This window comes from Mobula birostris, chromosome 1 (genome assembly GCF_030028105.1).
Source record: "Mobula birostris isolate sMobBir1 chromosome 1, sMobBir1.hap1, whole genome shotgun sequence".
In the NCBI taxonomy this organism is placed as follows: domain Eukaryota; kingdom Metazoa; phylum Chordata; class Chondrichthyes; order Myliobatiformes; family Myliobatidae; genus Mobula; species Mobula birostris.
The window spans coordinates 57,361,140-57,374,308 of record NC_092370.1 but is presented as its reverse complement, the minus strand read 5'-3'; the positions used below and the strand labels follow the sequence as shown (position 1 = coordinate 57,374,308).

At 42.4% G+C, this 13,169-nt stretch overlaps 1 protein-coding gene across 3 annotated transcripts in view; it reads left to right on the top strand.

Moving 5' to 3' along the window:
• Positions 1–412: 412 nt before the first annotated feature.
• Positions 413–13,169, top strand: part of tatdn1 (TatD DNase domain containing 1) — a 91,564-nt gene continuing 78,807 nt past the window's right edge. Inside the window, exon 1 of one of the 3 annotated variants that reach the window (XM_072255547.1) lies at positions 413–558. In XM_072255547.1, coding sequence (XP_072111648.1) covers positions 507–558 — 52 coding nt within the window. In that variant the 5' untranslated portion in view covers positions 413–506. The remainder of the gene's footprint in view (positions 559–13,169) is intronic. The other 2 variants (XM_072255539.1, XM_072255553.1) reach the window with 2 other exon arrangements.

Genomic DNA, 13,169 nt, shown 5'->3' with positions numbered 1-13,169 from the left:
GGTCTGAATAATGTATTCGCCACCTCTTTGAGAGGACGAGATTCCAGGAAGAAATGTCATCCAACTACTTCTGAATCACTTTGGTCCCTAAGATATGTATTTGCAATCACAAGTTCGAGCTCGTGTGTGAAACCTAACATTTTACCACCAACGCTTAATGCACCCCAGCCTAAAATAAAAAAAATTCTACAATGGACGGATATAGTGAAATAAACTGCAGATGTTGGAAATCTGTCACCTTTTCCACAGATGTTGTCTGACCCGTTGAGCTTCTCCGGCGTTTACTGTTCTAAAAATCTTGTTACGATGTGATAACACAGGCTGCTAAAGCAGGTTTAACCGTACGATGGATCATTATTTGCAGCACATCATTCCACAGTTAGTTGGATCATCGACTGTGGAGGGAGCAGTGACTAATCACTGTCTCTACACCGACCTACCCGGGTTCAAACTGCCTGCCTGCTGAGGTCAGGGGTCGGTGTTAAACCAAACAGTTCCGGAGACCGATGGCGGCTAAATTCCCTGCCGTACGGAGGATGGGCGCCTTCACTTTTATCGGTGAGTCTTTGAACGAAAGTGCAGTCCTTTGGCCGAGGACTTGAGAGGGGACATTTAACATTGGGGAGCGGGCGGCTGCTAATAGAGACCTTTCTGTGGGCGGGACTCTTGCCGTTGCTGGTTTTAGCTCTGTAGGCCGCGACCAGTGGTTTCTGCCGCTGGTACTCGGCTCAGGCTTCTGACCGGTGGGGATCCAGTCCCTCCAATCACCCTGAGGGACATTACAGCGGAGCACATGTGAGTAGAGCTCCCCCCGCTGAGCCCATCCCAGCCTGGCTGCAGATTGAGTTGCTAACGACGTTAACCCCCTCCGGCTCATTCAGTAAACCACCTACACCTTCTACCTTGCATTACAACATCACTGAAGGACGTTAAATTTCTTTTCTTTGCCCAGAATTGTACTCTGAATTGCCCTCTCCATTGATGTTGACTCATGGGAGATGAACTTTGTCAGAAGCAGGGTAGAATCATGACTTGAAGGTGGTTACTTTGTCCGAAATGCAGATCTAGATATGTGTTATTACAGAATTTGCACGAGATGTAACTTTGCAGTAGGATATTTAATTTAAGATCTTTTCAAGAATATAGATGACTTTAAAGTACTACTACTAACATCAAAATATAAACGGTAGGACAGATAAAATAGGCTAAAAAATGCTGTGTTCACCCTAGAATTATGTTGAAAACGTTGGAGAAAGATGAATCTCGGATCCGTGGAGTTTAAACATAAATATTGATTGATATAAGTTAGAAATGGGATGAGTGAAAAAGATATCAAGCTGCATGAATTATTAAGATGAAAATCGATTTTAATACATTGCATTCTCATCATAACAGGATATAGTTAAAAGCAGAATTACTCTAATATTAGCAATATCGTTGCCATTATTCTGCAACAAAATTTGTTTACAGCTCTGCTATGATGATGGGAAAAGTGATAAGAGCACAGTTTGAAAATCCATACAGTATCTCATTTCCATTTACCAAAAAATGTTTTAATGACTTTGTGATTTATAAATTATTAACATTTCAGTCAATTGAGAAAGATAAAGAAATGTGTAAGTTATTTCATTCTTGCTTAGAAGGAAAGAGACCTCTGCTGAATTAAAGGCCTAGTGCCAAGGTTAGGGCTAAACACCTTTTACTTAAATCCACATCATCTTGAATTTTGAATGTAAGCAAACACAGAAAAAACTGGGGAAATCTGGAGAGCATGTGTGGACAGAGAAACAATTAATGTTTCAGTTCTGACGCAGAGCTCTGAACTGATGTACTGTACTAACTTTGTATTTCCACAAATGCTGTTTGACTTTATGAATGTTTCCAACGTTTTTTTAATTTCAGATTTCCAGCATCTGTAGCCTTTTAAAATTTTTCTTCTTCCTTGACACTGTTTGTTAGATATTTTAAGTTTAAGATGTTTTATTTTAAGATGATGCGGTCATTCAATAATGCTGCAATCAATGTGTTCCAATGATAAGAATTTGAAAATTAAGGCCAATGTCCTATTATCTTGAATACTTCTAATGAGATTCTACATGACTCTTGCTTGCTTGAAAATTCAATATTATCTAATTATTCTTTACATCTTAGTCTTCTGATTCTGAAGATTTTTTTTTATTGTTCTTTACTGTATTGCCCTGGAGACTGGAATAATTTCTTCTCAAGATTTCAGAACACAGACCATATTCAGAATTGTGGGTCATCTTATATGATTTGGTAATGAACTAATTGGATTGTAAATCATCTTAGTTCTAACGTAATTGAAATGCTGTGAAGTCAACGTGATTAGCATAATTTTGAGGGGAAAGATTTAAGAGGGAACCGGTAAGCATTTTTTTTCCCACCCAGAACATGGAAAGTGTATGGAACAAGCTGCAGAGGAAGCTGAAGAGGTGATTACAATTACAGCTTTTTGAAGACATGTAGGCAGGTACAGTACATGTACAGGAAGGGTTTGGGATATGGGTCAAATGGAGGCAAATAGGACTAGCTCAGGTAGACATGGTCAGCATGAACAAGTTGGGTCTGCTTATGTGCTGTATGACTATGATGAAATTGGTGCATTGTAATCCTGTCTTAAATTCTGTTTGCCAAATAAGTTTGAAAGAATATTTACTCACTTTGACTTGTAAGCCCATCGGCTAAAATATAGCAAACTGTTAAAAGACTACAACATGTCGAGCAGTATCAGTAGAGGCAAAGGGAGCATCGATATTTGAGTTGAAACTGTATCAGAACTTTTCCTCAGTGCTTGTCTTTGTTTAATCCTCCAGGCTACAGCATTGTGTCTCCAGCTAAAATATAGTGTTTATTTTCCATTTTGTTATATAAAGTATAGCCGCTGTCTTGCCTTCTTTATAACTATATCGATTTGTTGGGACCAGGTTAGATCCTCAGAGATCTTGACACTCAGGAACTTGAAGCTGCACACTCTCCACTTCTGATCCCTCTATGAGGATTGGTATGTGTTCCTTCGTCTTACCCTTCCTGAAGTCCACAATCAGCTCTTTCATCTTACTGAAGTTGAGTGCCAGGTTGTTGCTGCAGCACCACTCCACTAGTTGGCAAATTTCACTCCTGTACGCCCTCTCATCATCACCTGAGATTCTACCAACAGTGGTTGTATTGTCAACAAATTTATAGATGGTATTTGAGCTATGCCTAGCCTCAGAGTTGTGTATATAGAGAGTAGAGCAGTGGGCTAAGCACACACCCCTGAGGTGCACCAGTGTTGATTGTCAGCGAGGAGGAAATGTTATCACCAATCCGCACAGACTGTGGTCTTCTAGTTAGGAAGTCAAGGATCCAATTGCAGAGGGAGGTACAGAGGCCCAGGTCCTGCAACTTCTCAATCAGGATTGTGGGAGTGATGGTATTAAATGCTGAGCTACAGTTGAAGAACAGCATCCTGACGTAGGTGTTTGTGTTGTTTGGGTGGTCTAAAGCTGTGTGGAAAGCCATTGAGATTGCCTCTGCCCATTGACCTATTGTGGTGATAGGCAAATTGCAATGGGTCCAGGTCCTGCTGAGGCAGGAGTTCAGTCTAGTCACGACCAACCTCTCAAAGCATTTCGTCACTGTTGATGTGAGTGCTACCAGGCGATAGTCATTAAGGCAGCTTAGGCACTGGTGTAATTGTTGCCTTTTTGAAGCAAGTGGAAACTTCTGCCCCTAGCAGTGAGAGGTTGAAAATGTCCTTGAATACTCCAGCTCGTTGGTTGGCACAGGTTTTCAGAGTCTTACCAGGTACTCCATCAGGACCTTCCACCTTGCGAGGGTTCATTCTCTTTTGAAGATAGCTTAACATCAGCCTCTGAGTCAGATATCACAGGGTCATCAGGTGCAGCTGGGTTCTTCACAGCTGTAGTTGTGTTCTCCCTTTCAAAGCGTGCATAGAAGGCATTGGGAATGGAGATGAGGAGGAAATTCTTTAGTCAGAGGGTGGTGAATCTGTGGAATTCTTTGTCACAAGCAGTTGTGGAGGCCAAGTCTTTATGTATATTTAAGAGAGAGGTTGAATTGGTCAGGATTGGTCAGGGCATGAAGAGGTACGGGGAGAATGCAGGAGATTGGGGCTGAGAGGAAAATTGGATCAGCCATGATGAAATGTCAGAGCAGATGTGATGAGCCAAATGGCCTAATTCTGCTCCTATATCTTATGGTCTAATACATTTTAGTTTACTCAATCTGTTCTTTTTGGAACCAATCTGCTAAATATACATTACATTTCCTGAATGGCATTTTTTTTTAAGGAGACCAGTCATAACTGTACATAACTGTAGATGGTAAACAAAAGAAAATCTGCAGATGCTGGAAATCCGAGCAACACACAAAAAAGGCTGGAAGAACTCAGCAGGCCAGTCAGCATCTATGGAAAAGAGTACAGTCATAGATGCTGCCTGACCTGCCGAGTTCCTCCAGCATTTTGTGTGTATAACTGAGGATGGAGTTCTTCTGGTAAAATGGCGGGGCGCTCGGAGGCAGCAGCCACTCTTCATCCAATCGAAGGTGTATTTGTTTGCCTTGCATGTCTTTTTTACAATTGCAAATCACCGCTGGATACTAAGAACATCAAGTACTGCAGGACTATGCCACCAGTGAGTTACTCAATAGCGATGGAGCTAGACTTGCTGTATATCATTGTTGTGTTGTTGCCCTGGAACTGTTGTGCTGAGACAGTGTGCGGTCCAAAAAAAACGTGCAAGTGATGGCCTTGGACATTTTGTGATTGCAAGAGCCTGTTGGACATTGGTAACACAGAATACTGCAAATCCAATTCACTGGTTTATTGGTGACACTGTTGATGGGGGAGCTGCATTGCCTTGATTATGGCGAGGGCTAGGCCCAATCCGCGGAAACCGACCAGGAGAGGGGACACCAAGGTGATGTGGGAGAACCTCTATGGGGCGCTCTGTAATCCGTACTTGGGTTGGAGACTGGCCACTGCCGTCAGTGCTCCCTACGATGTTCACTCTGTGCTGCTCTTCAGTGTTCGTTCGATGGAAGAACAACTTGCCATCAATTCTATAGTCATGCCACTCAGGGACTTTGGCTATTTTTTTTTGTTTTTCTTAAATTGTAACCATATGTGTTTTTTATTGCTATGTGCAATGTGTTGTGCGCTATTGGTAATGCGTGGCCCCGGAAAATGCTGTTTCGTTTGGCTGTATTCATGTACAGTTATACTTGATACTCAAATGTAGTTTCACAAAAGGCTTGTATAATTGCAAAAAAAAATCTGTTGTACCTGCATGTCAGCTTTCAATAATGTGTGTTGAAGAACACTTTGTTTCCTTTGTCGTAGTATTGTCAGTTAAAAAATGGTCTGCTTTTCTGTTTTCTGCACAAAATGTTCTTCTATGTTTCCACATTATACTTCATCTGGTATGTTCTCACCCACTCACTTGTTCTCTTTATATGCTCTATTCGATCACAATTCCACCTTATTGTTATTAAACCCAGAATTCACATTTGACTCCAAGACATATTGTGGATATTGATTCTCTGCTGCCTGACAAATCACAGCCTGTTAACCAACAAAAGACCTGTTTATTTCCACTCCTAGTTTTCTGTCTTTGGACGCATGTTGTAATATTTCCTCTCCACTTCCATGTGATTTCAACTTAACCTCCTGTAAGGGATCCTAGTGAAAGATTTCTGAACATCTAAAGTGTACCACGTTCTTACCTATGCTATTAGATACGTTGTCAGGGAATTCCGATAGATTAATCAAGCATGGTTTCTGTTTCGTGATTCCATACTGAAATAGCACAATCCTATGATGTTTCAAGACAACACACACAAAATGCTGGAGGAACTCAGCAGGCCAGGCTGCATCTAGGAAAAGAGTACAGTTGATGTTTTTGGGCCGAAACCCTTTGGCAGGGCTGGAGAGAAAAAGCTGAGGAGTATATTTAAAAAGTTGGGGGGGGGGTGGAGGCAGTGGAGAGAGAAACACAAGGTGATAGGTGTATCCTGAAGAGGGAGGGGATGAAGTAAAGAGCTGGGAAGTAAATTGGTGAAAGAAACAGAAGGCCATAGAGGAAAGAAAAGGCAGAAGAAGCACCAGGGGGAGGTAATGGGCAGGCAAGGAGAGAATTTATTGTGTTACTTTTTTTCTCTGCTCCTCATTGGATTCCATATGTATTGCCTTGAATCTCTGCCCTCTGGTTATTGACCTTTCTGGTAAAAGGAGTAGGAAACAGACAAAACTTTCCATCAGTTGATTTTTAGAAACAGAATGTTAGTGCTAAGATGAATGAGGTATTCTGATTTTTTTTTCAACTGAATTCTCACTATTGTTATACTCACAGGTATTGATCTGTAAGCATAACTGTTGCTTAAGTAGTCTGTACGACAGCTCTCCTAGTTTAGAACACGGGGTTCTGCAGATGCTGAGAATCCAGAGCAACACATGCAGTGGCATGCAAAAGTTTGGGCACCCCTGGTCAAAATTTCTGTTCTGGTGAATAGCTAAGTGAGTAAAAGATGACCTGATTTCCAAAAGGTATAAAGTTAAAGATGACACATTTCTTTAATATTTTAAGCAAGACTACTTTTTTATTTCCATCTTTTACAGTTTCAAAATAACCAAAAAGGAGAAGAGCCCAAAGCAAAGGTTTGGGCACCCTGCATGGTTAGTACTTAGTAACACACCCTTTGGCAAGTATCACAGCTTGTAAATGCTTTCTATAGAGTCTTTCAATTCTTGTTTGGGGGACTTTCACCCATTCTTCCTTGCAAAAGGCTTCTAGTTCTGTGAGATTCTTGGGCCGTCTTGCATGCACTGCTCTTTTGAGGTCTATCCACAGATTCTCGATGATGTTTAGGTCGGGGAACTATGAGGACCATGACAAAACCTTCAGCCTGCGCCTCTTGAGGTAGTCCATTATGGATTTTGAGGTGTGTTTAGGATCATTATCCTGTTGTAGAAGCCATCCTCTTTTCATCTTCATCTTTTTTTACAGACGGTGTGATGTTTGCTTCAAGAACTTGCTGGTATTTAATTGAATTCATTCTTCCCTCTACTAGTGAAATGTTCCTTGTGCCACTGGCTTCAACACAAGCCCAAAGCATGATTGATCCACCCCTGTGCTTAACAGTTGGAGAGGTGTTCTTTTCATGAAATTCTGCACCCTTTTTTCCCCAAACATACCTTTGCTCATTGCGGCCAAAAAGTTCTACTTTAACTTCATCAGTCCACAGTCCAAGATGCATCAGACTTGTTTAGATGTTCCTTTGCAAACTTCTGATGCTGAATTTTGTGGTGAGGATACAGGAAAGGTTTTCTTCTGATGACTCTTCCATGAAGGTCATATTTGTGCAGGTGTCGCTGCACATTAGAACAGTGCACCACCACTCCAGAGTGCGCTAAATCTTCCTGAAGGTCTTTTGCAGTCAAACGGGGGTTTTGATTTGCCTTTCTAGCAATCCTGTGAGCAGTTCTCTCAGAAGGTTTTCTTGGTCTTCCAGACCTCAACTTGACCTCCACCATTCCTGTTAACTGCCATTTCTTAATTACATTACGAACTGAGGAAACTGCTTCCCGAAAATGCTTTGCTATCTTCTTGTAGCCTTATGCTGCTTTGTGGGCATCATTTATTTTAATTTTCAGAGTGCTAGGCAGCTGCTTAGAGGAGCCCATGGCTGCTGATTGTTGGGACAAGGTTTGAGGAGTCAGGGTATTTAAAAAGCTTTGAAATTTGCATCACCTGGCCTTTCCTAACAGTGACAGTGAACAAGCCATAGCCCTAACAAGCTATTTAAGGTCTGAGACCTTGGTAAAAGTTATCTGAGAGCTCAAATCTCTTGGGGTGCCCAAAGTTTTGCATGATGCTCCTTCTTTTTTTCCACTCTAAAATTGTACAAAACAAAAATAATACACTAATCTTGATTAAAATGTTGAAAAGAATGTTTCGTCTTTAACTTTATGACTTTTGGAAATCAGTTCATCTTCTACTCACTTAATTATTCACAGTAACAGAAATTTTGACGGGGGTGCCCAAAATTTTGCATGCCACTGTACATAATGTTGGAGGAACTCAGTAGGTCAGATATCTATGGAGGGGAACAAACAGCCAATGTTTTGGGCTGAGACTGGAAAGAAAGGGAGAAGAAGCCAGAATTAAAAGGTAGTGGGGGAGGGGAATGAGTACAAGCCAACAGGTGAAACCAGGTGAGGGAGGGGAAATGAAGTAAGAAGCTCAGAGGTTATAGGTGGAAAGGTAAATGGCTGAAGGAGGACAAATCTGATAGGTGAGGACAATGGACCATGGAAGAAAGGGAAGAAGGAAGGGCATCAGAAGGAGGTGATGGGCAGGTGAGGAGAAAAGAGGGGGTAAAAAGTGAGCCAAAATGGAGAATGGAAAAATAGAGAAAGGGTAGGGGGAGAAATTACCAGAAGTTAGTGAAATTGATATTCATTCCATTAGGTTGGTGACTACCCAGAAAGATATGAGGTGTTGTTCTTCCAACCTCAGAGTGGCCCTTTCGCGGTAGTAGAGGAGGCATGGACTGACATATCAAAATGGGTAAATGGAAGTAGAATTTAAATGGTTGCTGCACAAGTGATCTCACATTTTAGGTGCAGCAGGGAGGTTATGGTAGGTGTATATTTATATCTAAGACAAGGTTGGATAGATTTTTGCATAGAAGGAGAATTAAGGGTTATGGGGAAAAGGCATGGAGGTGGAGATGAGTCCATGGCCAGATCAGCCACGATTTTATTGAACGGTGGAGAACACTCAACAGGCCAGATGGCCTACTCCTGCTCCTATTCCTTATGTTCTAATGTAGCTACATGTCATCAATTTGTACAAATTTGATTTTTTTGCTTTTAGACCATTAGACATAGGAGCAGAATTAGGCCATCTGGCCCATCGAGTCTGCTCTGCCATTCAATCATGATTGATCCTTTTTTTTAATCTCCTCCACCCCAGTTCCCGGCCTTCTCCCTGTAACCTTTCATGCCATGTCCAATCAAGAACCTATCAAACTCTGCCTTAAATACACTCAACGACCTGGCCTCCTCAGCAGCATGTGGCAACAAATTCCACAAATTCACCACCCTTTGGCTAAAGAAATTTCTCTGCATCTCTGTTTTGAAAGGGTGCCCCTCTACCTTGAGGCTGTGCCCCCTTGTCCTAGACTCTCCCACCATGAGAAACATCCTTTCCACATCTACTCTGTCCAGGCCTTTCAACATTCTAAAGGTTTCAATGAGATCTCCCCTTCTTCTTTTTGAATTCCAGCGAGTACGGTCCCAGAACCATCAAATGTTCCTCATATGATAAACCTTTCATTCCTGGAATCATCCTTGTGAACCTCCTCTGGACCCTCTCCAATGCCAGCACATCTTTTCTAAGATGAGGAGCCCAAAACTGTTCTCAATACTCAAGGTGAGGCCTCACCAGTACCTTATAAAGCCTCAGCATCACATCCTTGCTCTTGTATTCTAGACCTCTTGAAATAAATGCTAACATAGCATTTGCCTTCCTCACCACTGACTCAACCTGCAAGTTAACCTTTATGGTTTCCTGCATAATGACTCCAAGTTCCTCTGCATCTCTGCTTCCTGGATTTTCTCCTCATTTAGAAAATAGTCCACACATTTAATTCTGCTACCAAAGTGCATGACCCTGCATTTTCCAACATTATATTTCATTTGCCACTTCCTCGCCCATTCTTCTAATCTGTCTTAAGTCCTTCTGCATCCTACCTGTTTCCTCAACCGTACCTGCTGCTCCACCAATCTTCGTATCATCTGCAAACTTGGCAACAAAGCCATCTATTTCCATCATCTAAATCATTTATATACAACATAAAAAGAAGTGGTTCCAACACTGACCCCTGCGGAACACCACGTCACTGGCAACCAACCAGAAAAGGATCCTTTTATTCCCACTCACTGCCTCCTACCAATCAGCCAATGCTCTAACCATCGTAGTAACTTTCCTGTAATACTATGGGCTCTTAACTTGGTAAGCAGCCTTATGTGTGGCACCTTGTCAAAGGCCTTCTGAAAGTCCAAATATACAACATCCCTTTATCTATCCCACTTGTAATCTCCTCAAAGAATTCCAAGGCTCATCAGGCAGGATTTTCCCTGAAGGAAATCATGCTGACTTTGTACTATCTTGTCTGTGTCACCAAATACTCCATCATGTCATCCTTAACAGTTGACTCTAACATCTTCCCAACCTCTGAGGTCAGGCTAACTGGTCTATAATTTCCTTTCTGCTGCCTTCCTCCTTTCTTAAAGGTTGGAGTAACATTTGCAGTTTTCCAGTCCTCTGGCACCATGCCAAAGTCCAATGATTTTTGAAAGATCATTTCTCTTTTTTTGGCGTGTGCCTGCATGCGTGCAAGTTTGTGCGTGCGCGCGTATGTGATGATGTCTTTTTCATGACTTTTACAAGGTGCGGAGCGAGAGAGAGACTGTGTGGTGCGCCACTCCTCACACAGACGTTTTCACAGTATTTTTCCCTTTGTTTTATGAGGTCGAGTCGCGATCTCGACACTCAACCCGGCTCGGATGGAAAGCGTACTTGGGAGTGGACCCGACTGATTTCGAACCCGGGAACCTCCGCTTCCGAGACCGGCGCCAATGTCATTGTGCCACCAGCTGGCCCAGAAAAATTATTTCTAATGCCACCACAATCTCTAACGCTACCTCTTTCAGAACCCTGGGGTGCAGTTCCTCTGGTCTGGGTGACTTATGTACCTTTAGGTCTTTCAGCTTTTTGAGCATCTTCTCCCTTGTAATAGGAACTGCACCCACTTCTCTTCCTTCACACACTACAATATCAGGCATACTGCTAGTGTCTTCCACTGTGAAGACCGACACAAAATACTGATGTATACTTTCTACTTTATACTTTATTGTCGCCAAACAATTGATACTAGAACGTACAATCTTCACAGCGATATTTGATTCTGCACTTCCCACTCCCTGGATTACAAATATTAAATATTAAAAATAGTAAACATTAGTAAATATTAAAAATTTAAATTATAAATCATAAATAGAAAATAGAAAAATGGAAAGTAAGGTATTGCAAAAAAACCGAGAGGCAGGTCTGAGTATTTGGAGGGTATGGCCCAGATCTGGGTCAGGATCCGTTCAGCAGTCTCATCACAGTTGGAAAGAAGCTGTTCCCAAATCTGGCTGTACGAGTCTTCAAGCTCCTGAGCCTTCTCCTGGAGGGAAGAGGGACGAAAAGTGTGTTGGCTGGGTGGGTCCTTGATATCCTGGCAGCACTGATCCGACAGCGTAGGGTGTAAAGTGAGTCCAAGGACGGAAGATTGGTTTGTGTGATGTGCTGCGCCATGTTCACGATCTTCTGCAGCTTCTTTCGGTCTTGGACAGGACAACTTCCATACCAGGTTGTTGTGATGCACCCTAGAAGAATGCTTTCTATGGTGCATCTATAAAAATTAGTGAGGGTTTTAGGGAACAGGCCAAATTTCTTTAGTTTTCTCAGGAAGTAAAGGCGCTGGTGGGCCTTCTTGGCAGTGAACTCCTCTTGGTTGGACCATGTCAGATCATTTGTGATATTGACCCCGAGGAACTTAAAGCTTTTGACCTGTTCCACTTGCGCACCACCGATGTAAATTGGGTCATGCGGTCCACTACTCCTTCTGAAGTCAACAACCAATTCCTTTGTCTTGCTGACATTGAGGGATAGGTTATTGTCTTCGCACCGTGCCACCAGGTTCTTAACTTCCTCTCTGTACTCAAACTCATCATTACCTGAGATAACGGTCTACAATTGTTGTGTCATCAGCAAACTTATATATTGAGTTTGATGGATACTTGGCTACACAATCATGGGTGTACAGTGAGTACAGCAGGGGGCTGAGTACACAGCCTTGTGGGGCACCGATGCTCAGAGTAATTGTAGAGGAGAGCTTGTCCCCTATTTTTACAGCCTGGGTCCTGTCTGTGAGGAAGTTGAAGATCCAGCTGCAGATCTGAGTGCTAAGGCCCAGGTTCCGGAGCTTAGGAATCAGTTTATTTGGAATGATGGTATTAAAGGCAGAGCTGTAGTCAATGAAAAGGAGCCTTATGTATGCGTCTTTATTCTCCAGATGTTCTGAGGAGGAATGTAGGGCCAGAGAGATGGCATCTGCCGTTGACCTGTTGCTGCTGTAGGCGAATTGCAAAGCGTCGAGGTTGACCGGTAGGCTGTGGTTGATGTGTGCCATAACCAATCTCTCGAAGCACTTCATAGCAATTGATGTCAGAGCCACAGGTCGATAGTCATTCAGGCATGCCACCTTGCTCTTCTTCGACACTGGGATTATCGTTGCTTTCTTAAAACACGAGGGGATCTTAGACTGAAGCAAGGAGCACTTGAAGATATCAGCAAACACTCCGGCTAGCTCGCTTGCACAGGCCTGGAGAACCCATCCCGGGACGCCATCTGGGCCCGTCGCCTTCCTTGGATTTATCTTCAGGAAGGCCCTTCTAACGTCCTCCTCGGTGACGATGAATCTTGATGTCACCAGGTCCGGTTCATCCAGAGGGAGTGGGACGCACCTGTTTTGTTCGAATTTTGCGTAGAATACGTTAAGTTCACCAGGAAGAGAAGCGCCACAGTTAGTAGTTATTGATTTAGTTCATCAGCTACCTCCTTGTCCCCTGTTACTATTTCTCCTGCCTCATTTTCTGGCGGTCCTATATCTATTCTCACTTCTCTTTTATTTTCAACATACTTGGAAAAACTTTGACTATCCACTTTGATATTATTTGCTAGCTTGCTTTCATATTTCATCTTTTCCCTTCTAATGATTTTTTTTGTTGCTGTCTGTAGGTTTTTAAAAACTTCCCAATCCTCTTATCTTCCCACTAATTTTTAGAAACATAGAAAACCTACAGCACAATACAGGCCTTTTGGCCCATAATGCTGTGCCAGACATGTACTTACTTTAGAAATAACCTAGGGTCTCCTATAGCCCTCTATTTTTCTAAGCTCCATGTACCATTTTGCTTTGTTGTATGCCCTTTCTTTTGCTTTTATAATAGCTTTGACTTCCTTTGTCAGCCACAGTTGTACTGTTTTACCATTTCTTTATTTTAGAGGCAATAGATGTAGGAAAGATGTTAG